Source organism: Plectropomus leopardus, chromosome 13 (genome assembly GCF_008729295.1).
Source record: "Plectropomus leopardus isolate mb chromosome 13, YSFRI_Pleo_2.0, whole genome shotgun sequence".
NCBI lineage: Eukaryota > Metazoa > Chordata > Actinopteri > Perciformes > Serranidae > Plectropomus > Plectropomus leopardus.
In genome coordinates this window covers 785,215-809,579 of record NC_056475.1, presented here as the reverse complement: position 1 = coordinate 809,579, position 24,365 = coordinate 785,215, and the positions used below count along the sequence as shown (strand labels likewise).

Here is a 24,365-nt window from a genome sequence, read left to right as displayed (position 1 = left end):
CCCCGCTCCACCCGCCTCCCCCTCCTCAGAGGCGTTTCTCTCTCTCCCCCGTGCTCATCAGAGACTCGGCGGCCTCCACCTTCCTGCCTCCGCCTCCCGTGCCGTGCCAAGCGGCGGCACGTCCTCCGAGCTGCTCGGCCGTGGCCGGAGGGGCCGTGGGGGGCCCGGTGCCCGCCTCGCCCTCCTCGGCCTGCAGCACGCCGTCGTCTCTGCGACGCAGTCTGCCGCCGCAGCTGCCGCGCTGCCACTCGCAGCCCTGCGACCTGCTGCTGCTCAAACCGGGTCTGAAGAGACGCCGCGACCCAGACAGACCCTGTGCCCGACCCGTCCTCGACTTCACCAAGATGACTCAGGTACGGCAGGAGAACGTAAACACGACTCATCGCCTGGTTTTAATTTACAATCTTAAATATTCTGTGGTCGCTCTTTTTAAATTCACCACGTTGAGGGTTTGTACGGTCCTTAAAAACCTGGAAAAGTCATGGAATTAGCAAATAGCTATTTACAGGCCTGGAAAAAAATTGTAAAAACTAAATATACCTCAAAAGTTTTAGAAAGGTCACCTTTGGTTTCACATATTAGCGATAAAATGAATAGAAGTCGAGCCGTTTTTAAGTTGTGTTCTCCAAACCTGAGCTGAAAAAACAAGCCCCGCCCACCCTACCATTATTAATGCACAGTCTCTTAGTTACATTTTAATATTCACTTTGTTTCCTTTTCTGAATTCTTTATTTTTTTCAAATATATATATTTAAAAAGAACCAATAAGGAGCATCAATGGTCATTTCAGAGAATTTATGGTCTTTAAAATTTGCCTCAAAGTCCTTGAAAAGTCCTGGAAATCTATTGTTAAAAATGTGCATGAACCCTGATTTTGCACCGCTACCATGACAACCAGCACCGATGTTTTAACCTGGAGATATTTACGGTCTTACGTCATCACATACTGGTTTCTGATTGGATGTTGTGTTTTTTTAAAATTCAAACTTTTCCACATTTTCAGGTCGTATTTTTTTTTTTTTGCTTTATTTATTCACATGATTTATCTTACGATTGATTAATCGTTGACTCTGGGCTCTAGTTTTCAGACTTCTTCCTCCTGTCGCTCTGCAGACCCGCAGCATCGACCCGCAGTGTCTGGAGCGCGGCGGCGGCAGGCTGGCCTGCGGCGGTGACGTCTGCATGGGCATGGAGGCCTTCATGGGCGACTTCCGGGGCTCCTGCTCGCCGGCCGAGTGCCTGGGCAGGACCAGCATCGGCCCGCTGAGCGAGAGCGACGAGGAGTGCCGCGAGGATGACGACGATGAGGACGACGGTGAAGAGGAAGCGGAGGAGCGCGAGGCGGCGCAGCAGGCGGTGTTTGAGAGGGATTGTACAGAACTCGACTTGAACTTAATAGAAGAAAACTGAGGCGTTTGTAAATGGAAGGCTGTTCTCTGTTTCAGTTTTTTAGTTTGGTTTGGATCCGAAGCCCCGCCCCCCTCCATCGCCTCCTTGCCACCAATCAGCAAGGCTCTCAGGAACAACACCTTCTCTCATTGGATGAGGAAACGAAGCTGATTGAGGACGACAGTGATGATGTGACTGCCGCGGTGACGACTCGCCGCTGTGGAATCCTCCTGGCTGCTTTTTCACGTGTAACGCTGGTCGCCTGCCGTGAGCGGAAAGTCCTCAACCTGCATCTGACCTTCAGTGACCTCCGCAGCGGCCCCGACCTGCACGCTAACAGGTGCGGGCCCCTGAAGCCCAGATGCAGAGTTGACCCCCTCAGACTGTCCAGGTGCGTCTCGGCGTCCAGGTGTCTTCCAACACACAGTTGCTGAGTCTCTGTAACACACTTCAGTCTGACGAGGACGTCGCCGCGCCGCAGCGCCGACCTGACACGCCATCACCACGCCATCACCACACGGTCCCAACGCCAGACGTCTCAAAGAGCAGCTGTGATTTAAAGGGTCAGTTCACCCAAAACACTCAAACACACCTTTTCACTTTAGAAGTAAATAAATCCAACATAGGACTTAAATTTCAGAGCAGCAAGGCGGATTCTAGTTTTTACGCTCAAAGTCGGACACTTAACCATTTAGGGCATTTTTTCAGCCACCAATTTACATCCCCTAAAATGTTTGTTTTTGTCGCTGACAGGCTCAGATTGTTATTCTAAGCGTCTGAAAATGGAAAGGATCCCGACAGAGACAGATATTTTTGTCAAAGAGTAAAATCCAGAACCAGCCCTAAAATCGCCACCGCCAAACTGAATAACAATTTGAGCCTATCGTTGACAGAAACAAACACTTTTTTAGGCACAAATTGACGGTACGAATATGCCACAAGGGTAACATTGAAACCTGTTTTTGTCAGCTGACAGGCTCCGTCTGATCCTACAGAGAAAGATCTTTTTGTTTAACATTATTTGAGCTTTAAAAAAGACACAAGTTGAGCTGCTTCTGTTAAATATTAATCAGTATTTCAGAAAACCTGATTTTTTTGCCATTTAATACGTAAAGTTTCCTACAGTCTGACGATTTTTGTTATTTTGTCTGAACATTTTAGTTTGTGATTTTGACTCCATGTAAATATTGAGGCGTTAAGATATTTATCATTAAATTAAGCAATCAGAATGAATTTTATTGGCACAACTTTAATAAGAGAAGATAGTTCAACGTCTGGCTTCACATACACCACACACGCTTCATGTCACAGTCATGTGACCTCAGCACGGTGATGCGTTCAGGTTCGCTGCTGCTCCGTGGCGTCGTCCCGTCAGGCTTCACTGAGGGCAGGTAGCCACTGATGCTGTTGTTCACCTGAGTGTTCACACATTCCTGTTACTACACACTCCTTCTCATTCACCCACCCTCTGTGTGTGTGTGTGTGTGTGTGTGTGTGTGTGTGTGTGTGTGTGTGAGAGAGAGTGAGTGTGTGTGTGTGTGTGTGACATCTTGAACCCCCTGGTGGTCATGTCACTTGTGTCCAGATTGAATCCAGATATAATTTATCCACATTAACACCTACGAGCGCTCACACCGGTCACGTTTCCAAATTTTAAACTCATTTCCATAAAAGAAAAAACGTGTTATTATGACACGTCATGTAGGAGATTCACTCTGAACTCCACTCAAAGCTGAAATGATGGAAAATCAGGTAGAAGAAAACATGATGGAAATCTGATATTTATGCTAGTTTCCTGTGTTAATGTGAGTAGCAGAGGACTTTTATTTTAACATTTAAATCCATGCAGGACATACGGGGTTCATACCGTCAGAAAATTCTGGAAAAGTTATGGAATTTTCAGGCCCGGAAAATATTTTGAAAAGTAAATATCCCCTTAAAGTTATTGAAAAGTCATTGAATTTTGATTCACAAACCTGTAAAAAAAACATGATGGGTTCAAGGACCATCAGAAATTTGAAAATCCCCCAAAAAATTTTAAAGAAAAAAATAATTGCCAAAATTTAAATCATCATTAAATCATTTAAATCTTGTGTAAAATAAATACCATCCCAATGTTTGAACCTGAATTATATTTAAATATTCAGTTCTAATCTTGTGTTTAAATATAATACATATTTAAGGAAACATATATATCGTAATAAAAAAGAACCGTCATTTCAGAGAATGTATGGTTTTTAAAATTTGCATCAAAAGTCATGGAAAAATCACGGAAATTTAGTGGTAAAAATGTGTATGAACCCTCCTTTATTACATGTAATTCGTTGACAGAAGACATTAAATCAGATTTTGGGTGCTTTTATTCTCTCTCTGGATTTAATCTGGATGCTGAGCAGAACCATCAGGTGTGAATGTCTGTAAAATCGACTGAAAACTCTGATGCTAGTTTTTGTTTTGTTTGTTTTATTTCCTCCGATTTTCACTTGAAACCCACAAAAATAGAAGAGAAACTGCACGCTGAAGGTCTCTGAACCTTTGACAGCGTTTAACCGAGCGACCACACGGCTTGTTTTACACACTTAAGCTTTTCTACTGAGAATCACACTTCACATTCCTGCTGATCATTTCAGACCCACTTCACGAAAAATCAACCTGCAGTGAGATAATCCGTCACAGTCAGTGTTTTTCTTTACTGTTGGTTTATTTTCATGTGGTCAAACAGTTGACAAAACCCGAGAGTTGATGGTCAGCGGCAGAAAAAGAGCGACGTTTGAGACTCACACCCAGAAGACAATCAACAAGTAAACAGGAAAAAAAAAGAAAATAACATGTTTGAAAAATAAAATGTTCATTTTAGTTCAGCAGATAAATGCACTTAAAAAGGAAAGTATTACGACTGAATAAAGTTTGACTAAAATGTTGACTGTGATGGATTATCGTCATTTATAATTGTGGCGACTTTACTGTTAAATTTTCAGATCTTTGTTTAAAGTCAACAGCAGCAAATTCACTTTGTAAACGATTGTTTTTAGGGTTCATACTGTCATGAAAACCCTGGAAACGTCATGGATTTTGCAAATAGAAATTTCCAGGCCTGGAAAAGTTTCGAAAAAGTAATGGGAATTAGTTGCACAAACCTGTATGATAACACATAATGTGTTTAAAGACCGTTGGAAATTTGAAAATTTTTGTTTTTACGGTTTCTGGCTATAAAGGGGTAGTTTTGCCCATTTGTTTTTCTTTTTTGTGATTTTAAAGAAAAAAATGTGGCTTTTTTTTTTCTTCACAAATTTTTGATGAATTTTAAGATAAATTCTAAGGCATTCTTTTAAAAAGAAAATTAACCTTAAACACCCACATGATTTTAAGAAACTGTTTTGGCATAATCTTTTTCTTTTGAAATTCCTGAAATTTGGGGGATTTTTAATAGAAATATGCTTTCCATTTTCTTTAAAGCTCATTAAAAAATTAACAGATTTATTCTAAAAATATTGACAAAAATTTAAAAGGGCCAAAAATCTGAGAAAGAACCAGTAAGGATTATCGATGGTTGTTTTAGAGAATGTATGGTCTTTAAAATTTGCCTCAAAGTTATGGAAAATAATTGGTAAAAATGTGTATGAACCCTGGCTTTTGTTTTTTCAGCGGGTTTCAGTTTGTGTAATTGTTTCTTTTTCTCTGTCTGATGTCATCCATCATATTGTCGGGGGAGGGGCGGGGGTAACAAAAAACTTACTTCTGATCTGAAAAACTGCACTCGTAAAAAAAACAAAACAGTTCGACAAAATGTTAACATTTCCTTCAGTGAGAAGTTCATGAGTGTCATGAAACTGGGATGTGGTTAGCCTAGCTTAGCATAAAAATTGGGGACAATGACGCTCTTATTTAAATTGTGATAACAAGAAGGACACCGTTATTTCTTCTGTCTCATTCTTGTGAACATGATATCTCAAGAATGACCTGAGATAATTTCTTCAAATTTAGCACAAACGTCCGCTTAGATTAAACAATGAAAAGTGAAGGTCACTGTGACCTTCTATTCGTCTTCTTCTCGTGAACGCAATACTTCAGAAAACCTTTAAGGATTTTTTTTCTAATTTCTCACAAACATCCCATCGCACTCAAGAATGAGCTGATTAGATTTTGGTCACTGTGACCACTCGTCTCGTGCTCGTGAACTTGATATCTTAACAACACCTTGAGGTATTTTTTTCTGTGCAAATATCCACTTGGACTAAACAATGAATTGATAAGATTTTGGTGTTTAAAGGTCAAGGTCAATTTGACCTTGTATCTATCTAAATCTTGTAAATGTGATTTCTTACGAACACCTTGAATGAATTTCTTTAAATTTGGCACAAACATCCACTCGACTCAATAATAAACTGATAGCATTTTGGTGGTCACAGGTGAACGTGACCTTCCATCTGTATTATTCTCATCTCTTATTAGTCTCTCCAGAAAACCTTGAAGGATTTTATTTCTAATTTGACACAAACATCCACTTGGACTTAACAATAACCTAATTTGATTTTTGTGGCGAAAGGTCATTGCATCTATCTGATTTTCGCTAACACAATATATGAAGAAGGTCTCAAGAATGAACTGATTAGACTTTCACTGCTACAAATATTTAGTATAATTTAGGCTCTTTATCTGTTGTGACTATTAAAGTTTAGCATTAGCTTTCACCACCTTGGAATAATTCCAAAAATTGGCATGAGCTTTTTTTTTTTCTTTTTTCTTTTTTTACTTGTTTAACAAACAACAACAAATAACACGATCAAATTTTATTAAGAAAAAATCATTTGCAGTGGAGCTATAGCTTAAATTTCTATTTGGGTCACAGATTTTGATGTAACACCAGCGATAGCACAGGCAAGCTGTTTTCCTCTGCTTCCATGCCTTATGCTAAGCTACGCTAACCACATCCTGAATCCAGTTTTGTGCTTCACACCCAGACGCGGGATTGAATACTTCCAAACTTCTCACCTCTCAGAGTGAAAGATGATAGTAATATTCACCAACAAGTTGAACTGCTCCTTTACGTTAAGTTTGCTACGAGCTAGCGCGTTAGCTTCATGTGCTGTCAATTAGAAATTTCAACTTGGTGAAAAAAATATTTAAATAACAAGGCTCAGTTCACACACACACACACACACACACACACACACACACACACACACATTTTACTCAATCTACTAAACAGTCAGGAATTAAACACTACACTTAAAAAAAACACAACAGAAATATCTCCGAAACAACAGTGTCCCCACAATCCACACAATATATCTCTGTAACACAATATGTAATACACACACGCACACACACACACAATATATATGTCCCTGACACCAGGACAAAACTATGTCCCCACACACATACACACTCAGTGTCCTTGTAAAACACATAAACACACAATATGTCCCCATAAGACACATATACACACAAAATATCTCCCGTAATATACAAACTCACTGCCCTTGTAACACACAAACATACACACAATATGACCCCATAATACACATATACAAATTCAGTGTCTTTGTCACACTCATACACACGATATGTCTGCATAATACATATAAATGAACTCAGTGTCCTCATCGCACACATATGCACAAAATGTGTCCCTGTAACGCACATATACACACAATGTGTCCCTGTAACATGTATACAAAGGCGGTGTCCTTGTAATATACATACACACAAACACAAAGTCCCTGTAACACGCATACACGGAAACACACACACACAAACAATGTCCCTGCAAGACACGTAAACATGCAGTGTCCCCATAACACAGGTAGACAAGCGTCCCTGTCCACACCCCCTCCTGGCTGGTCGGTTTGTTTCCGTTGATCACTCCATGACGCCCAACATAAGCCTTAACTGAACATATATTATTATTCTGTAAATCAAAATGTTAAAAAGAAAAAAAAGGAAAAGACAAAACTAACAGAGAAGAAAAGGAAATGTGTACTGTAGCTGTTAAATTTTTAGTCCCTCTGTTCATTATTTTCTGCTGTTTTTTCTTAATATTTCTAATCTGATGTCTGAGCGTGACGAGGTGTCGGCGATGAACACATCGTGTTTGAAAAAATGAAATAAATAAAAGCAGCTTCAGGACGGCGGAGGAGCTGTAAACGGAGAAGCAGTCGTGTACAAAGTTAGCGGAGAGACTCGGACATCTCTTGTCTTTTAGAAATGTTTTTTATTGTATGTGATTTAAAAAAAAAAAGAACAATGACAACATGGCAATTTGAAAAAGCAGTTTGTGAATAAATTAAGTTTATTGAGAATTATTTTACAAAGAAAGGGGAAAACTGGCGTCCTGTGTTTATTCCCATCACTCCCATCAATCACAGAAACAAATTCATTTACAGTTTTAGAAAAATAATCGCGCCGAAAGGTCACGATTAAAGGAGCATGCTGCTGTTTGCGGTAAAAAGTCGACTTTAAAATGTGGCGTTTGATCACATGGCGTAATGTCACAGAGGGAGCGTACTGTCGGCTGCAGACCTCAATTTTAATTTCACTGCCAGAAGACGTCCATAACTTTAATGTTAATTTGGCAGTAAATACAAAGTGAGAAATTACTTTTATGAGTCGCAATAAAATTAAAATAATAATCATAATAATAATAATGATAGCTGCAATTTTAAGACTGAAAACCAAAATGAGGAAGGAATTGTCAATTTCATGAGAAAAAAAGTCTTACATTTATAAAAAGGTTAAAATAAAATGAAAATAAATCTCAAATTTATTATGATGAAATTAATATATAAGGATAAGGTTATTTTATTTTTATTTTATTAAAAAAATCAACAATAAAAGTCCCAGTTTAATGAGAAAAATAGTGATGCAAGAGTGTAGCTGCAATTTTACTTTCAAAAAAGTATTTTTTTTTTTTTTATCAATTTTGAGTCACTTTTGTAAAAAAAAAGTCAAAGTTAAATAATTGTAACTGCAAATTTAAGAGTGAAAACCAAAATGAGAAATGAATGTAATCAGTCAATCAATAACTGATTTAATGAGAGAAAAAAGTAAAAGTCTTAACTTTAAGACAGTTAATATAAATTAAAGTAAATCTCAGGTTCATTATGAGAAAAGTAATAACATGAGAATAAAGTGACATTTTTGTCCTGTTATGATTTGGAGCTTAAATAGATTTTTAAATGAATAAAAATCTATTCATGAAACAATTTTCTTCTTTTTTTCCAGAATTATGAGATCAGTGATAAAAATTTCCAGTTTTATTAAAATGTGAGAGAGTACTACTACGAATCAACATTTCTGCAGAAGATCACACATCGATAATAAAGAGAGATAATTATAATAATGTCAGATGTCATTATGCTAATAATTACACAAACAACACAAGACAAATGTGAGAATATTTTTCGCATGGTGACATAATTTGATGTAATTCAGAGAAAACAATTCGTGACGGGGATAAATAAAACATGAAACTATAAAGTTTGTTGTATATCAAAGTGCAGGTGAGGAGCGGCGGCTTCCTGTTCCCTCGATCCGGATCAGAGACGTTCGCACGATGTGTCCAGTTCAGTTTTTGTCCGCAGGGCTGCTCTCCGAGGAGGAGGAGGTGCTGGAGGAGGAGGTGATGGCCGGCGCCGCGGTGACGCTGATGGGGACGACCCTCTCCTTCCCATCGTGCACCGCTTTCTCCCGGGGCGCCTGGATCTGCAGCCGGCCGCCCACCAGTGAGCAGGTGACGGTCTCGGGGTCGACGCCGTCCGGCAGCTCAAACTCCTGCCTAAACTCCTGACACCTGTAGGAGTACGAGCCCTTCTCGTCCTCCTGCTTCTTCTCCGTGCGGCCGCTGACCCGCAGCTTCCTGCCCACCTGTTTGACGGACAGCTCCTCCGGGGAGAACTCCTTGGTGTCGAGGCTGAGGGCGAAGCCGGCGCCGTCCCTCCCCAGCTCCTGGAAGGCGATGGGCTTGAAGGCGCCGGTGGCGGACGAGGTTTGGTCGATCTCCTCGAAGATCCTCTGGTGCAGCCGCTCCATGTACTCCATGCTCTGCCTCATCTCCTGCAGGTGGCGGATCATCTCCTGCTCCATGTGGAAGAAGAGCGGACGCGTCTCGGGCCACAGGCTGCGGACGGGCCAGTGCAGGTCCAGGAAAGGCCTCATAGCGACGGGGGACGGCTGGAAGACGCTGGGACACAACATCTCGAAGACGGTGGCGCTTTCAGATCAGCAGCTTCAGGCTGGAGTCTGTCTGTCCGTCTGTCCCACGTCCTGCTCTTTATATACACACACACACACACACACACACACACACACACACACACACACACACACAGGAATGCTGCTGGAACTTTCCGGGTGTGTGTGTGTGTGTGTGTGTGTGTGTGTGTGTGTGTGTGTGTGTGTGCGCTCACAGGCTAAATGCAGCTCAGCTGGTATTCCTGCAGTCTGCTGCCACATGCCGACACATCGCCGCTTTGTTCTATTTCTGCTGCGTTTCTGTCATGGTCTTTATAAAGCAGGTGAGCACACACACACACACACACTCTCTCACACACACACACACACACACACACACACACCCCGTGAGTCACTCTACAGGAATTAAACCTCATAAAATGTGTTTTTCATCTTTATGTTTTAATCTCAAACCTTATTTTTCTCACTGAAGGACTTAAAGCAGGACCTGGTCTGACAGAACGAAGTCTTTCCTTCACAGATGTAGTGAAACGTGTCGTATGGCCTCCTGTCAGGATCAGTCAGAGGTGTCAGGGACATAAGTCATCAGAATGGACGAGTTCCTGAATAAATGTTGTCAAATTTGACGTTTGTCATTCTGACAGCTGCCATCAGTCACTGTGTCAGCTACAAATGTAAGATTTTAATTTTTTTTTTAAAGATTTTAATTCATCTCTAGAAATGTTTGGACGTTTCCAGGATACGATTGTAGGATGTTTCTTGGATTTCAAGACATTTCTAGTATTTGAGGACATCAGTGTCTTATCTGTGTCCTCTGTCGGGGGTGTGGGGGATCCTCCTCTGGCTCTTTTTTTGATCAACAAGCTCTATTTTGATGCTGTTTTATTCACTCTGACACCTTATGGAGACTAAAAGGACAAAAATAATTCAGTGTCACTCACTTTTTTATTACTGTGAATTAAAAAAAGTTTGGGGGGCTCCCCGGCACCCTGTCAGGGCCCAGATTTGGCCTGCGGGTCGTAGGTTGAGTATCACTGTCATAGTGCATAGGTGCGCATGTCTTGAACCGGCCTCGATGAGATGACCAGACAGTTGAGTTGTTCCTCGTATCACCATGGTAACAGGTTTTGTCTTTAAGGATCAAACACGGTGTGACATTAGAGGACGTTCCTCCTCCGGTTACCGTTTACAGACGCGTGACGTCAGCAGTGTGTTCGGTTAACAGTCAGTGTCCCGGTTTGTCTCAGTAAAAACTCACCCACGTCTATTTTTATTTATTCAACGTTGTTGTTGTTGTTGTTGTTGTTGTTGTTGTTGTTGTTGTTGTTGTTTAGCATTCCATTTTTGTTACTAAAACGTTCTAATTCTTCATTCAACGTTCTAACGTCGTTGTTCAGCGTTCTGTTGTTATCACAGTTAAACGTTCTGTTCTATTTAATGTTCTAATGTTTGCTTTCATGTTTTTCCGGTGAAACCTCCGCTCCTCCCGCCTCCCTGGACTTCAGCCAATCACATGTCAGCAAACGACAGCTGTCACGATATATATATATAGACACATATATATATATATACACACACACACACACACACACACACACACACACATAACTTTATAACTTTAAGTGGAGCAGAGAGCGCCGTCAGTGTGACCGGGGGATTAGCTCAAATGGTAGAGCGCTCGCTTAGCATGCGAGAGGTAGCGGGATCGATGCCCGCATCCTCCAGATGCTTTTTTTTTTTTTTTTAACACCGCCGTCTTCATTTGGAAATAACGGCTTGATTTGGTTGTTCGAGCGCGTGAGAAACATTTTCCCGCCGGTTTTCGGTGACTATCCGACGTTTTATTGCAGATTTAAGTAAATTTATTGTCATTGGCGACGTTTACTTGTTAATTCATAAAAAAACATTATTTCAAATTATTTATTGCTGATCAGCGCGATACATGAAATAATATTATGTCTAGAAACTTAAAATAAACTACAAATTGATTCATACAACCTAATGCAGCCTGCAGTATTTAGCAACAGATCTTTTTGACAAGTTTAGAGAATTAAAAAAAAAACACCACATATGTATAAATAAACAGAAAAAAAGTAGAATCTGACGAAAATGATAGGTCTATTATTTATTTTTATTTATTTATTGACATTAATTTATTGTCATTTGCACAGAAATTATGAAGAAACACTTGTTGGCAATGAACGTCTAAAATCTCAGACTCCCTTCATGCTTATTAAATATGTACGCTTACAAAACGAAAAACAAAACATAAAATCTAAATTAAGATAATCTAAAAGTCTATTTGTGGTAGAAACACTGATGTAAACAGAATATTTTCATTACATTCATATTTGTCATCCAGCAGGTGGCGATGTCGCTGCTGTTTCATTGTTTCTACTGAAGTTTCTCTTCATTTTTTTGATGCATCTTAGAAAAAAAGGTGACGAAAAAATTGAAACTGTTTCCAAAACAGAAACAAAATTAAAAAATCTCTTCACATGCTGGTGCCCAAAATAATACTGCAACAAAACGCTGCTCCAAACATGTGACCGCCGACATTTAAGCACTTTCAATAAATGATTGTATGATTGGACTGATTATTTATTTATTTATTTATTATTGATTTTGTAAAATAGATAAATAAAATAATAAAAATAAATACTAAACAAATAACTATCAAAATAAAACACTATAAAAAACAATCAAAATAAATCAAATCAACAACGTCATGGTTGTTTAACAAACAACTAAATACTTCAGTAAATCCTTTGTGTGTGTGTGTGTGTGTGTGTGTGTGTGTGTGTGTGTTCTTCTTCTTTCTCACTTTCTTTGTCTTTTTCATTTCTGTCGTGACCTCTTTTCATCTCTGCTTTGTCTCTGAATCAAATCTCAAATCTTTTATACTTTTAAAGACTTTTTTATGTGCTTTTAAATGCAAACATTTTTGTACTCTCACACACACACACACACACAGACACAGACACAGACACACACTCCAGTCCGACCTGTCCATCTAGTTGTTTCGTCACAGCTCGGTTCACTTCAACACACACACGCACACACACACACACACACACACACACACACACACACACACTCACACACACACAGTCCGGGCGTCCCGCCAGCAGAGGGGCTGTCTGCCAGCAGGAAGTTCCTTATTTGAGCATCAGGACGTCCGCTGCAGCAACAGGAAACACCATATTTGGGCTGAAGCTGTGAGAACGCCCCCCCCCCCCCACACACACACACACACAGTATGTCATTACTGTCAGCAGTAAATCCTGTGTGTGTGTGTGTGTGTGTGTGTGTTCTTTAACTTGTAATTCGACCTAAAAACTATTTTTATGGCTGTTATTGTGATTTGTCGACGTGTCGCTGAAGTTGTAAATTCGGCTTCAGCTGCGTCACACGCTCCTCAATCCGTTTAAAACCGTAGACGTAAAACTCATTTTTTTCTTTTCTCATTTTTCTCATTTTAGCCAAAAAGTTCAGAGTGAAAGATGAAAACAAAATCCTCACTCAATGTCGTCTTACTCGCTTGTTTTGGAGCTTTCAGCTGCAATACATGGTCTTCTTCATGTGAATAAATAAACTTCTCAGCTGATGAGAGCGGTAGAAACGAGTTTAAAAACAGCAAAAGTAAGGAGGATTTTCACTTTTTATTCTCTTTGCTTCAAAGAGGAAACTGTATCAAAGTAAACAAACCTACTCAGCAGGTAAACAACACGTTCACGTATGAACACAACACGGAAACATGACTCACGTTCAGCAGATTTACATTCAGTCTCTAAAATCGTCCGTTTTCTCAGTGAGGTTTGGTGAGTCTGTGAGTCCTTTCACAATAAACCTCTGAAACTGAAGGAAACTGGTGTGATTTATTTTGAAAAGGCAAATGAGCAACTCAGAAAGAAATGTCCTGCAAAATGCAAATTAAAAAAAAGTTTTCAGTGATAAGAAAAATTAAAAATAAGTTGGGGGGGTTAAGATGATATTATAAAAAAAATAAAAAAAATAAAAAAACGGACAAATGTCCAGAAAATGTAATTCATAAATTTAATCATAGAATTCAGAGTTATTCTACAAAATAAATTTTTATTATCATTATTTTTATTTTGTGGCTCTTTATAAGGTAATTTTTGTGTCTTTTGTGTTTTTGTTTTCTTTTTTATGCTTATTTTCAGGTTTTTTTCTGTAAATTTATGCAACATTTTTTCATGAAGTTGCTCTTTGCCTTCTTCCTCTGTTCGGGTTTCAAAGGGTTAAAGTTCGCGTCCGGACGCCATCAGTGACCACGGAGGCTGAGGAGGCTCAAAATGTTTCGTAGACCTCCTCCGCAGATCTGCTGACCTCTGACCTCTCGTACAGTCTGACGTGACGTTAAAGTTTCAGTCTGGGGTCAAAGGTCCCTGCGGGACAGGAGGACTTCCTGTCCGTCAGCAGTTGTTGGCGCTGGGGGGGGAGGGGAGCTCTGAGTGAGGACTCGCCATGGGGGAGGAGAGCAGCAGGAGGAGTAGAGGAGGGGGGAGGGGGAGGAGGCGAAGCAGGAGGAAGAGGGGAGGAGCGCGGCGGTGGGGGAGGAGCTGTACACGGGGGAGGAGTAGGAGGAGCCAGGGGAGGAGGTGGGCGGCGTGTTAATGGCGCTGGCAGCGGAGGAGGCGCAGCTCCTGTCAGCTCTGCGCTCCCGCTGACGCTGGTGGATCTTGGCGTGTCTCTTGCGCTCGTCACTGCGGGCGAACTTGCGTCCGCACTCGGCGCAGGCGAACGGCTTCTCGCCGGTGTGCGTGCGGATGTGCGTGGTCAGGTGGTCGCTGCGGCTGAAGCTGCGCATGCAGATGCGGCACTGAAACGGCTTCTGGCCCGTGTGCACGCGCACGTGGCGCGTTAGCTCATCGGAGCGGGAGAAGCGGCGCTCGCAGCCGTCGGCGGGGCAGGCGTACGGACGCTCGTGCGGCGTCTTGCACTGACGGCCGGCGGGGGACTTCCTAATCCGGCCAAGTTTGGTGAGCTGAGCCTGGTGGGCGGGGCTGGAGGCGGGGCCCTGCGGCTGCGTCTGGATCTGCGAGGAGAAGGACTTGATGGTGGAGAGCGGTGTGAGCGGTGGCGGAATCAGGTCCGGCTTCTGGTCTGGGATCAGGCCCAGCTCGCCGTCCTGTGGCAACGGCAACAGGTAGTCCGGGAGCATTGGCACCACCCGGGGGGGCGGCTGCAGGCCGAGCCTGGCGGCGGTGGCGGCGTAGGCAGGAGGCGGGCCCTGCGGCTGGGAATCAGCGGCGGGGAGGAGGAGGTCGGAGGTGGTGGCGGAGGTGTAGGTCGGCGTGGCGGAGAACACTGAGGTGACGTCACAGCTGAGGCTCGATGATGATATCACTGATGATGTCACAGACGATGCAGAGAAGGGGAGGCTGCACGCTGGGGGGGGCGGAGCCCCGACGCTGACCAGCCCACTGAACAGACTGAGGAGAGGCTCCGCCCAAAGACCAGCGCTGGTGGTGGGCTCGAAGCTGAAGCGGCCGCTGTAGGCGAGCGGAGGGAGGCGGGGCGTCAGGGGGGGGGGCGTCTGGAAGTCGAGGTCCGACAGCGAATCTGAAACACAGAAGAAGAAACGCCGCTCAGAGATTTGTAAAACGTGTTTTCACGTTCAAGAAAACGTTTTTCTTTTCTTTAGTGTTTGTTTTCTTTTTCTATTTGGAGGATTTTTAAAGAAAATCTTCAAAGTTTTTCTTTAAATTATTTTTTTTTAATTTCACGTTTAAAAACATGTTTTTTTTTTTAAAAAAAAGTCATGCCTTCAAAATGCCTGCAGGTTTTCTTTTTAAAAATCGCCAAAATTATTTTCCCCGATGGTGCTTCAACTAACCATGTTTTATCATACAAGTTTATGACAAAAAATTCCAGGACTTTTCCAAAACTTTTTCAAGGCAAGTTTTAAATGCAAACTTTTCCAGGTTTTTCGTGACTGTAAGAACTTTGACGTTCAGACTCAACTTTAGAGAAACAAACATTCATCTGGTCTCAGATCAGTCTCCTCTCAGAGGATCCACAGAATTACTCATTAAAAACGTTGAATGTTTTTAAACGATAATAACTGCTGTCTGAGGTTTTGTTGCATTTTGTATTTTTTATTTACAATCATTCCGTAAATAACAACAACATTTAAACAGATTTTAACGCCTCATTCATTAAAGTGAATCATTTCTGCATATTTCACTTGACCTGCATGAGACACGTTTTAGGGGTTTGATGTATATATTAACCCTATAAAAACCTGGAGCGACATCAGTTTTCTTGTGTAGCTTTCAGACGACGTTCACAAGTATTTAACCCTTTGTGAGCAAATTGATGCGATTTTTTCCCAAAACGTGAAATAAAAGGCAATAAGTAGCTTGTTAAGGAAATTTCCACAATTGCAAGAAATAATATTTTAAAAAATATTTTTTCAAAGCTAGGGAAAATAGTTTTTTTTTTTAAATATCACGATTACATAGAAGAAACGCCGCTCAGAGATTTGTAAAACGTGTTTTCACGTTCAAGAAAACGTTTTTCTTTAGTGTTTGTTTTCTTTTTCTATTTGGAGGATTTTTAAAGAAAATCTTCAAAGTTTTTCTTTAAATTATTTTTTTTTAATTTCACGTTTAAAAACATGTTTTTTTTTTTAAAAAAAGTCATGCCTTCAAAATGCCTGCAGGTTTTCTTTTTAAAAATCGCCAAAATTATTTTCCCCGATGGTGCTTCAACTAACCATGTTTTATCATACAAGTTTATGACAAAAAATTCCAGGACTTTTCCAAAACTTTTTCAAGGCAAGTTTTAAATGCAAACTTTTCCAGGTTTTTCGTGACTGTAAGAACTTTGACGTTCAGACTCAACTTTAGAGAAACAAACATTCATCTGGTCTCAGATCAGTCTCCTCTCAGAGGATCGACAGAATTACTCATTAAAAACGTTGAATGTTTTTAAACGATAATAACTGCTGTCTGAGGTTTTGTTGCATTTTGTATTTTTTATTTACAATCATTCCGTAAATAACAACAACATTTAAACAGATTTTAACGCCTCATTCATTAAAGTGAATCATTTCTGCATATTTCACTTGACCTGCATGAGACACGTTTTAGGGGTTTGATGTATATTTAACCCTATAAAAACCTGGAGCGACATCAGTTTTCTTGTGTAGCTTTCAGACGACGTTCACAAGTATTTAACCCTTTGTGAGCAAATTGATGCGATTTTTTCCCAAAACGTGAAATAAAAGGCAATAAGTAGCTTGTTAAGGAAATTTCCACAATTGCAAGAAATAATATTTTAAAAAATATTTTTTCAAAGCTAGGGAAATAGTTTTTTTTTTAAATATCACGATTACATATTTAAAATTTTGTGACAGAATTATTATTTAAATTATTTTATTATTAATTATCTAAATTTTAAGCATGTTTAAAAAAATATTTCCTTGATTTATTTGTAGTTTGTAGTAACTTATTACTTGCTAATTTTGGGGTAATTTCTTTTTTGCTCATTGCATGTTTTTCAAAGTGTAAAGAGATTTTATTCATACTTTTCTCTTCTAAACATAATGCGAAACAGTCCCCTCCTGCACCTCCACCACCTCCCGCTGCTCACCTCCGTACTCCCCGGGCTCCGCGCTCAGCAGCCCGGCTCCCTCCGCAGCGGATGCGGCCAGCAGCGACCCTCCGGCCGCGGCGTTCTGCAGCAGCAGCCGCAGCTCCTCCAGCTTGGAGAATCCGTCCAGCGGGGAGGGAGGCGGCGGGAGGCCGGACAGGGGCTCCGAGATCTGCAGGGCGGACAGGAGCAGCTCCGCTTTGGTGGCTGCCATCTCTCTAGAGAAGCAGGAGGAGCAGGAGGAGGAGGAGGAGGAGGGGGAGGAGGACGTGGGCGGCTCCGGAGGCTCCGCAGCACCGGGCTGCTCCGGCGGGGGGACCGGGCTGCTCTCCGCTGCTGAGCCCGGCGGAGAGGCGCTCTGCCCGGGCTGACTCTGCGGCTGGGGGCGGTTCTGCTCGGAGGAAGCCAACCTGGAGGCTCGTGAGCTCCGGGTCCCGCGCGCACAAGATGATTTTAGGGTTGTTTGTGTAGGAAGTGCTGCGTCATCAGCAGAGTAAACAACAACAACAACAACAGTTAGTCGTCACGTGCTGTTGAACTTGGGTCTGTCACTTTCCTCAGTGAGGATTCCCGCCTTTATAAAGACTCCTGCGTGACGTACATTCCCAAATATGGCGGGGAGGAAGCCCATATATGGTCCGAGCGGTGAGCGTGCAGACCGGGCTGCGCGCGTACGCTCCGATGGCCCGCGTGCTCTTTGTGCTGCGGTTTTTGGAGCGTGAAGGATCAAGAGGATCCAGACTTCAGTCCGGGTCACCGGCTGCCGTCTGTCCGCCGGACCGCGGCCCGTCAGCGGTCACCGGGAGCCCCGCCAGCCGCCATGGCCGGAAACCCCGGAGACACGTCACAGCGCGGGCCATTTTTTTTTGGAGCTACGTCACATGGAGACCATCCAGCCGCGTCATCGCTTCCTCGATCCTTATTTGGGTGTGTTCCTGTCAGAGAGCGGAGCATGGAGGAGGCGCGAGCTCCTGCAGCCAAAAACACACCGGAGCAAAAACATGAAGCTGCTTCACAATTTATACTGCAAATACTGCAAATATCTGAAGTACAAATATACAAATACTCCTATAAACATATCATATATATAGTACACGAAATATGCCACATACTTTCACATCTGAATTATGTGAAATACACCAGATAAATGCATGATTAAATAACTAAAAATAAATAAATAAATAAATCAAAAAACAGAAGTGAACAGAAGAAAAAGAGAAAAATCGCTGGATGACAGAGCGCATGCGCGTGGTGGAGGGGTGTGTTTAAACATTTTTAAAGCTTGATTTTGAAAAGCATATTTTTGAGTGATAGGAGTGTGTGTGATATTAAAGCGGGCCTTTTAATGATCAAAAAAGAAGAATGAAAAGCAGATAAAATGCTTTGAGTGTTACTAAATATTCAAGAATCCTCCAAATCTGAAATGATCAATGATCAGTCCTCACACACCTGAACACATCCCGAGTGTGTGTGCGTGTGTGTACTTTGGTGAAGATGTGTGTGTTTGGGTCGGTCGGAGCGCACGTGGATTATTCTGCAGCTGACTGTTGAACTTTCTGTGGAGGACACCGTCTCACCGAGTCCCCGGTTTAACGGGAAGTGGATAAACTGTAAACGCACCGAGACATGGCGGCTCTGCAGCCGGTGAGTGTTTGACACTTTTGCCTTTGTATTTTCCGGCTGCTGCCAAACTCAAGTTTACCTCAGAGCGAGAGCAGCTGATTCGCTCCGGCGAAGTTTGCTTGTCAAATATGTTTCAGTAAGAAATCGTGGCGGAAACAGTGTTTTCGGTATATTGTTACAGCTGTGTGTCTGTGGGAGGAAGAAAAAACACATAAACAAGACCTTACGTTGTTTTCAGTTTAAATGAAACCAGGTTTTTATGTTCAAATATGTCTGTAACGGTGTCAAAATAATGTCTCAAACCGGGGCCCTCTCGCGTGTGAGGCGAAGCACGAAGCCTGTCAAGTCAAAGTCACATCCGGTAAGAGTCGGGTAGCAGTTTCCGTAGTGTAGTGGTTATCACGTTCGCCTCACACGCGAAAGGTCCCCGGTTCGAAACCGGGCGGAAACATGTTTTTTGACTTAAATGCTCTGGTTAAAAAGGATAATGACTGCAGGACAGCTCGATTTGAAGCTCTTTCAGTTTGTAATTTGCAGTATGCATTTTTTAGTTTTCAGTTTTCAGTTTATGGGGCATTACTTGCCAAGGAGTTGATTCACCTGTGTAATGCTTGAAACGGGTACTGCGACGGTGATTAGAGTAGCACTCCTCGTTAGTATAGTGGTAAGTATCCCCGCCTGTCACGCGGGAGACCGGGGTTCGATTCCCCGACGGGGAGAGATTGTTTTGATTAGTTTAAGCTTTTAATGACTTAGTTTTTATTTTAAGAATGACGGTGAATGAGTATGGAGGACGAAAAACAACTTTAATAAGTAATAAATAAATAATAATAAATCATTGCCCTGTTTGAAATGCGCCATACAAATAAAGCTGCCTTGGCTTGCCTAAATAAATATAAATAAACACAAGAATAAAGACAAAAACAAGAAAAAAAAGACAAAAGGATAAATAAATAAATTTTCCCATTGAAAAAGTAATTTTTGTCTGGGACGTTAGACTCATTAAACCCACTTGTCGCCCTTTACAGCTTTACAGAGTTGCACTTGAACTTGTAGATTTATCTGTTTAACCAGTGCGATGCTTATTTCCTGGTGTGCCTACAAAAATATGTCATCCCTTCACGGCGTGCGTGTGCGAAAGGGTCTGCCATTTTTGACAGCAAGCTACGGCTGTGCCTCTTGGACAAACCACGAGGTACCAACGCGATTTTAATCCAGTTCAGTAAATAAATACAATTGTTAAGATTACATCTGCAGTTACTTTGCAGATTTAAATAATTGAAAGAAAATATAAATTTGATTTGGTGCTTGCACCTTTGTACATTTAGGACGATTGTTTACGAAAACAGTGGTGCGTGCTCAACGAACGCGTCCCGAATGTGATGTTCATGTCATCATGGTGTTCATTAAATGCAACTGGCTGTAAGGAGATCATGTGAGAAGTGATGAGGGGCCAGGAAATTAGTTAAATGAGACGTATAAACTGAACTGATCTTATTGTAAGTGTAGAATTATCGTATATTACGGAAATTTTGGGATTACTTATTATACATCGAACAGAAGGCAAAAATGAATGTACAAATAGTGAGCACAAAAGGCAGATACTGTATGATTCTGATGACATTCATTAGCCTCAGCTGGACTTATGGTTACTGCTAATTAGCTCATATTAGGGTGCAAACATGGTGAACATCATATTATCATATCATATTCACATTTTTATCAAACATTTCTCATACAAAGAGACAGAATGATGACAGGGTTTCTTGTTTTTCAAAGATAAATTTGAATTTTATTTCTTATTATTAGGACAATAGATACCAGCAGGGCTTGAAATTAACACTTATGAATGTGGGTACAAACTCTCTCAGTTTACTCCAATTGGGGACAGTTTACTGAGAAACATCTCATTGCGTGGATTTAACTGTAGTGGATTTAAGCCACTGTCATCTATATTGTCTCTAATTTTTAACTGTCAATTCTAGTAAAATTTAAAACTTTAGAATTTAGAGTGGTTGATCATTTTAGAAATTAGAAGCCATTTTATCTGGTGATCCATAAAGTTAATTTTCAAGCCCAAACATTAGGATGAAAAGAACAAAACAGTGCAGGAACTAATGCATTTAGGCAATACACTGAAGCACGCTAAATCACAGCACATAACTCAGGTTACTTATATAATAAAATGTTTTCTTTATGCATATATAACACTTAATTATAATGGTAGTTTTTATTACAGCAATAATATTGAGTGCAATAATAATAGTGATAATAATAATAGATAATTCATTGTCTTTAACCACATATCTTTGTCTGGTTTGTTGCTGATTATTTGGCTGCTTGTCCATGTTTTTTAGAGAAATAAAGAAAACATAATCAACACCATATCCCAGTTCCATACAGTGTAGTCACGCTTGAGTATTTATTTTGCATTTATTAAACAACAGACTGCCAATTCCAAATTTGAAACCTTAAGTGAGTCAAGAAATTGATCAAAGGTAGATGACTTGTTAATGCTACTATTAAGATCTACTTGTACTTGTAGTGTATGTAGTATTTAAAGTATTTGTTAAGTGTGTGCTCTGGAGCACCACAGTTAGATTTAATTTTGGCTTTGTGTTGCTCCTCTTTTCTGTTGAGTGTTGCATTGTGAGAGAACCCTATCCAGATAGAACATGAAAGTTATGGAATTTTTTTTTATCCTGCCACCAGTTGTCTACCATTAAGATATATTAGAAAATAAAAACCATGCCGTATGTTTATATCTGTGCCTAACCCCTCAGACACATTGGTAACCAACAGACAGGTATTTTTTGGCGAGTTGACAGGGGACTCCTGCCAGTGCAGAAGATGCTTTGATTTCACATCCAGACTTCTTGTTACACCTAGAAGAAAAGGACGATATGAGAAAAACTTGTCGTCAATCTGATACATTTATATTGTTATTTATTTATTTTTTTAAAATTATTTTTTTGGCATTTTAGCCTTTATTAGATAGGACAGATCAACAGTGTGAAAGGGGGAGAGAGAACGGGGATGACACGCAGCAAAGGGCCTAGAGCGGGAGTTGACCCTGAGGCCGCTGTGGCAAGGACACTGCCTCCATTCATGGGGTGCCCGCCCCATCCACCTAGCCACCAATACCCCATATATTGTTATTTTTAACCTATATATCTACACAAAGTCTTACCTTTGGGCCATGATATTGGTGATGTTTTCGGTGCAGGTCAAGCTTTGTTTTTTATCCCTCCGCTGTTTTCTTGCACAAACCGCTTTACTTGGACGACCGTAGATGGCATACCGCACCTGGACCATTGTCCCCTTTGCTACAGAGAGAGATAGAGTGAAGTGATGAGAAACAATTACACACTCATGTATTCTTTGGCACATGATCTACAGTGTGTGTAGGAACCAGTAACTTACGACATTTTAGCTCCCCGCTCTCTCCCTCAGGAATCACCAGTGACTTGCAGCAAGAATTTCCTTTGCAGCAACACTTGCCATTGCCAGAGTGTGTGCCAGGCTGTTGTTGTCTTCCGTGACCTTTAGATCTGTTGATATGTGAGGATTTGCTGGGACCTTTACGCATGCCAGAAATTTTAGAACGTTTGGACTTTTTAGAACCTTTGGCTTTTTTAGGAGCTCTGTGCTTTTTAGAAGGTTTGCGCTTTTTAGAAGGTTTGCGCTTTTTAGAAGGTTTGCGCTTTTTAGAACTTTTGTGCTTTTTAGAAGCTTTTCGCTTTTTAGAATTTTGGGGATTCTTAGAAGATTTTTGTGTTTTAGGAGTTTTGGGAACTTTGGAACCTTTAGGCATGCTGGGTGTTTTAGGACTTATGGACTTTTTATTCCATGGCACATGACCTGCAGTGTGTGTAGGAACTACTGACTTGCGACATTTTAGCTTCCGACTCTGTCCCTGAGAGATCACCAGTAACTTGCAGCAACATTTCCCTTTCTTAGCACAACGTTTGCCTTTACGACAACATCTAACTTTGTCAATGCTAAACTGTGTGCCAGGCCTGGTGCATTTTCTGTACCCTCTACGTGTGAGGGTAAATGAATTTCTGCCGTGACCTCTATTCCTGTCAAGCTTTTTAGGACCTTTGGGTGTTTCAGGACCTATAGGCATGTGAGGTATTGCAGGACCTTTGGGCTCTTTAAGCCATGGCACAAGACCTGCAGTGTTTGAAGGAACAAGTAATTTCCTACACTTCAACAGCCTGCTCTGTCCATCATGGATCACCACTGACTTGCAGCAAAATTTCCTTTTGCAGCAGCGTTTCCCTTTCCAAACACATCGTTTACCTTTGCAACGACTTGAAGGTCTGCAATGAGATTTGCCAATCACAGAGTAGGTGACATAGCATAAGCCAGGCCATGTACGTCTTCGCTGACCTCTGCGTCTGTATGGACAAATGCGGGAACCATCATACGTGCAACGCCATTTATGGCCTCTATGCTTTCCTGGAATTCTATAACAATAATAATACATGCCAGGCATTTTAGGGCCATCAGTCATGCCAGGAATTTGAAGAGCATCACCAAAGCCAGGAAGTTGAAGACCATCAGGCATGTTGGGAATTTTATATCTGTAAAAATACATGCCAGGCTTTATAAAACCGTCAGGTAAAGCTGGAATTTTAAGACCTTCCGGCTTGCCAGGAACTTTAATATCAGGCTTGTCAGGAATTTGAAGACCATCAGGCACGTCAGGCATTTTATGACTGTAAGAATACATGCCAGGTGGTATAAGATCATCAGGAATGTCAGGAATTGTAAGATCATCAGGCATGCCAGGAATCTGAGGACTGTCACGCTTGCCAGGAACTTTCAGACCATCAGGCATGCCAGGAAATTTTATAACTGTAATAATAGATGCCAGGTTTTATAAGATCATCGGGTATGTCAGGAATTTTTGCATCATCAGGCATGCCAGGAATCTTACCATCAGGCTTGCCAGGAATTTTAAGACCGTCATGCATGCCAGGAATTTTATGACAGTAATAATAAATGCCAGGCCTTATAAGATCATTAGGTATGTTAGGAATTTTAAGACCATCGGGCATGCCATGAATCTTTTCACTGTAATAAGTAACACCAGGCACTATAAGACTATCATCCAAGCCAGGGATGTTTAGACTACCAGGCTTGTCAGGGAATTGATAACCAAAGTAATGCACATCAGGCGTTTTAGGACCTTCAAGAATGGCAGAAGTCTTAGGACCATCATGCATGGCAGGTGTTTCAGTATCATCCGGCATGCCAGGCATTTTAGGACCATCAGTCATGCCAGGAATTTGAAGAGCATCACCAAAGCCAGGAAGTTGAAGACCATCAGGCATGTTGGGAATTTTATATCTGTAAAAATACATGCCAGGCTTTATAAAACCGTCAGGTAAAGCTGGAATTTTAAGACCTTCCGGCTTGCCAGGAATTTTAATATCAGGCTTGTCAGGAATTTGAAGACCATCAGGCACGTCAGGCATTTTATGACTGTAAGAATACATGCCAGGCGGTATAAGATCATCAGGATGTCAGGA

General features: G+C 41.3%; 4 protein-coding genes and 3 non-coding genes across 7 annotated transcripts; 4 read left to right on the top strand and 3 right to left on the bottom strand.

Moving 5' to 3' along the window:
* Positions 1–5: 5 nt before the first annotated feature.
* LOC121952693 (protein FAM53C-like) lies at positions 6–1,414 on the top strand (the record flags this gene model as incomplete). Its single annotated transcript, XM_042499501.1, has 2 exons — positions 6–353; positions 1,114–1,414. Coding segments are annotated over 2 exons (645 nt in total), but the record flags the coding sequence as incomplete, so codon positions are not given.
* A 7,216-nt stretch (positions 1,415–8,630) lies between these two features.
* On the bottom strand, positions 8,631–9,652 carry LOC121952862 (heat shock protein beta-11-like). Its single transcript, XM_042499718.1, has one exon. It carries the CDS (start codon positions 9,583–9,585, stop codon positions 8,956–8,958), a length of 630 nt encoding a protein of 209 aa, XP_042355652.1. The 5' UTR covers positions 9,586–9,652; the 3' UTR covers positions 8,631–8,955.
* Positions 9,653–11,233: 1,581 nt separating this feature from the next.
* Positions 11,234–11,306, top strand: trnaa-agc. Its single transcript has one exon. It is a non-coding gene; the product is annotated as a tRNA-Ala (tRNA).
* Positions 11,307–13,828: 2,522 nt separating this feature from the next.
* On the bottom strand, positions 13,829–17,712 carry LOC121953031 (early growth response protein 1-like). The gene is made up of 2 exons (XM_042499953.1): positions 17,203–17,712; positions 13,829–15,168 (listed from the first exon to the last, which is right to left on the bottom strand). The coding sequence occupies exons 1-2, from the start codon at positions 17,414–17,416 to the stop codon at positions 13,982–13,984; spliced, it is 1,401 nt and encodes a 466-aa protein (XP_042355887.1). The 5' UTR covers positions 17,417–17,712; the 3' UTR covers positions 13,829–13,981.
* A 1,491-nt stretch (positions 17,713–19,203) lies between these two features.
* Positions 19,204–19,276, top strand: trnav-cac. Its single transcript has one exon. It is a non-coding gene; the product is annotated as a tRNA-Val (tRNA).
* A 196-nt stretch (positions 19,277–19,472) lies between these two features.
* Positions 19,473–19,544, top strand: trnad-guc. The gene has a single exon. It is a non-coding gene; the product is annotated as a tRNA-Asp (tRNA).
* A 1,050-nt stretch (positions 19,545–20,594) lies between these two features.
* Positions 20,595–23,671, bottom strand: LOC121952223. Its single transcript, XM_042498762.1, has 3 exons — positions 22,249–23,671; positions 22,016–22,151; positions 20,595–21,710 (listed from the first exon to the last, which is right to left on the bottom strand). The coding sequence occupies exons 1-3, from the start codon at positions 23,669–23,671 to the stop codon at positions 21,605–21,607; spliced, it is 1,665 nt and encodes a 554-aa protein (XP_042354696.1). The 3' UTR covers positions 20,595–21,604.
* Between the last annotated feature and the right edge of the window lie 694 nt (positions 23,672–24,365).

What these genes read in the sequence shown, in the direction of transcription:
- LOC121952862 (XM_042499718.1), bottom strand. Translation starts at nt 9,585, where the DNA reads ATGTTGTGTCCCAGCGTCTTCCAGCCGTCCCCCGTCGCTATGAGGCCT.
- LOC121953031 (XM_042499953.1), bottom strand. Translation starts at nt 17,416, where the DNA reads ATGGCAGCCACCAAAGCGGAGCTGCTCCTGTCCGCCCTGCAGATCTCG. An exon ending in GGAGCCCGGGGAGTACGGAG is followed by an intron (nt 15,169 to 17,202) that starts GTGAGCAGCGGG and finishes TCTGTGTTTCAG; the next exon opens with ATTCGCTGTCGGACCTCGAC.
- LOC121952223 (XM_042498762.1), bottom strand. Translation starts at nt 23,671, where the DNA reads ATGCCTGATGGTCTGAAAGTTCCTGGCAAGCGTGACAGTCCTCAGATT. An exon ending in GAGCGGGGAGCTAAAATGTC is followed by an intron (nt 22,152 to 22,248) that starts GTAAGTTACTGG and finishes CTCTCTCTGTAG; the next exon opens with CAAAGGGGACAATGGTCCAG. An exon ending in ACCAATATCATGGCCCAAAG is followed by an intron (nt 21,711 to 22,015) that starts GTAAGACTTTGT and finishes CTTTTCTTCTAG; the next exon opens with GTGTAACAAGAAGTCTGGAT.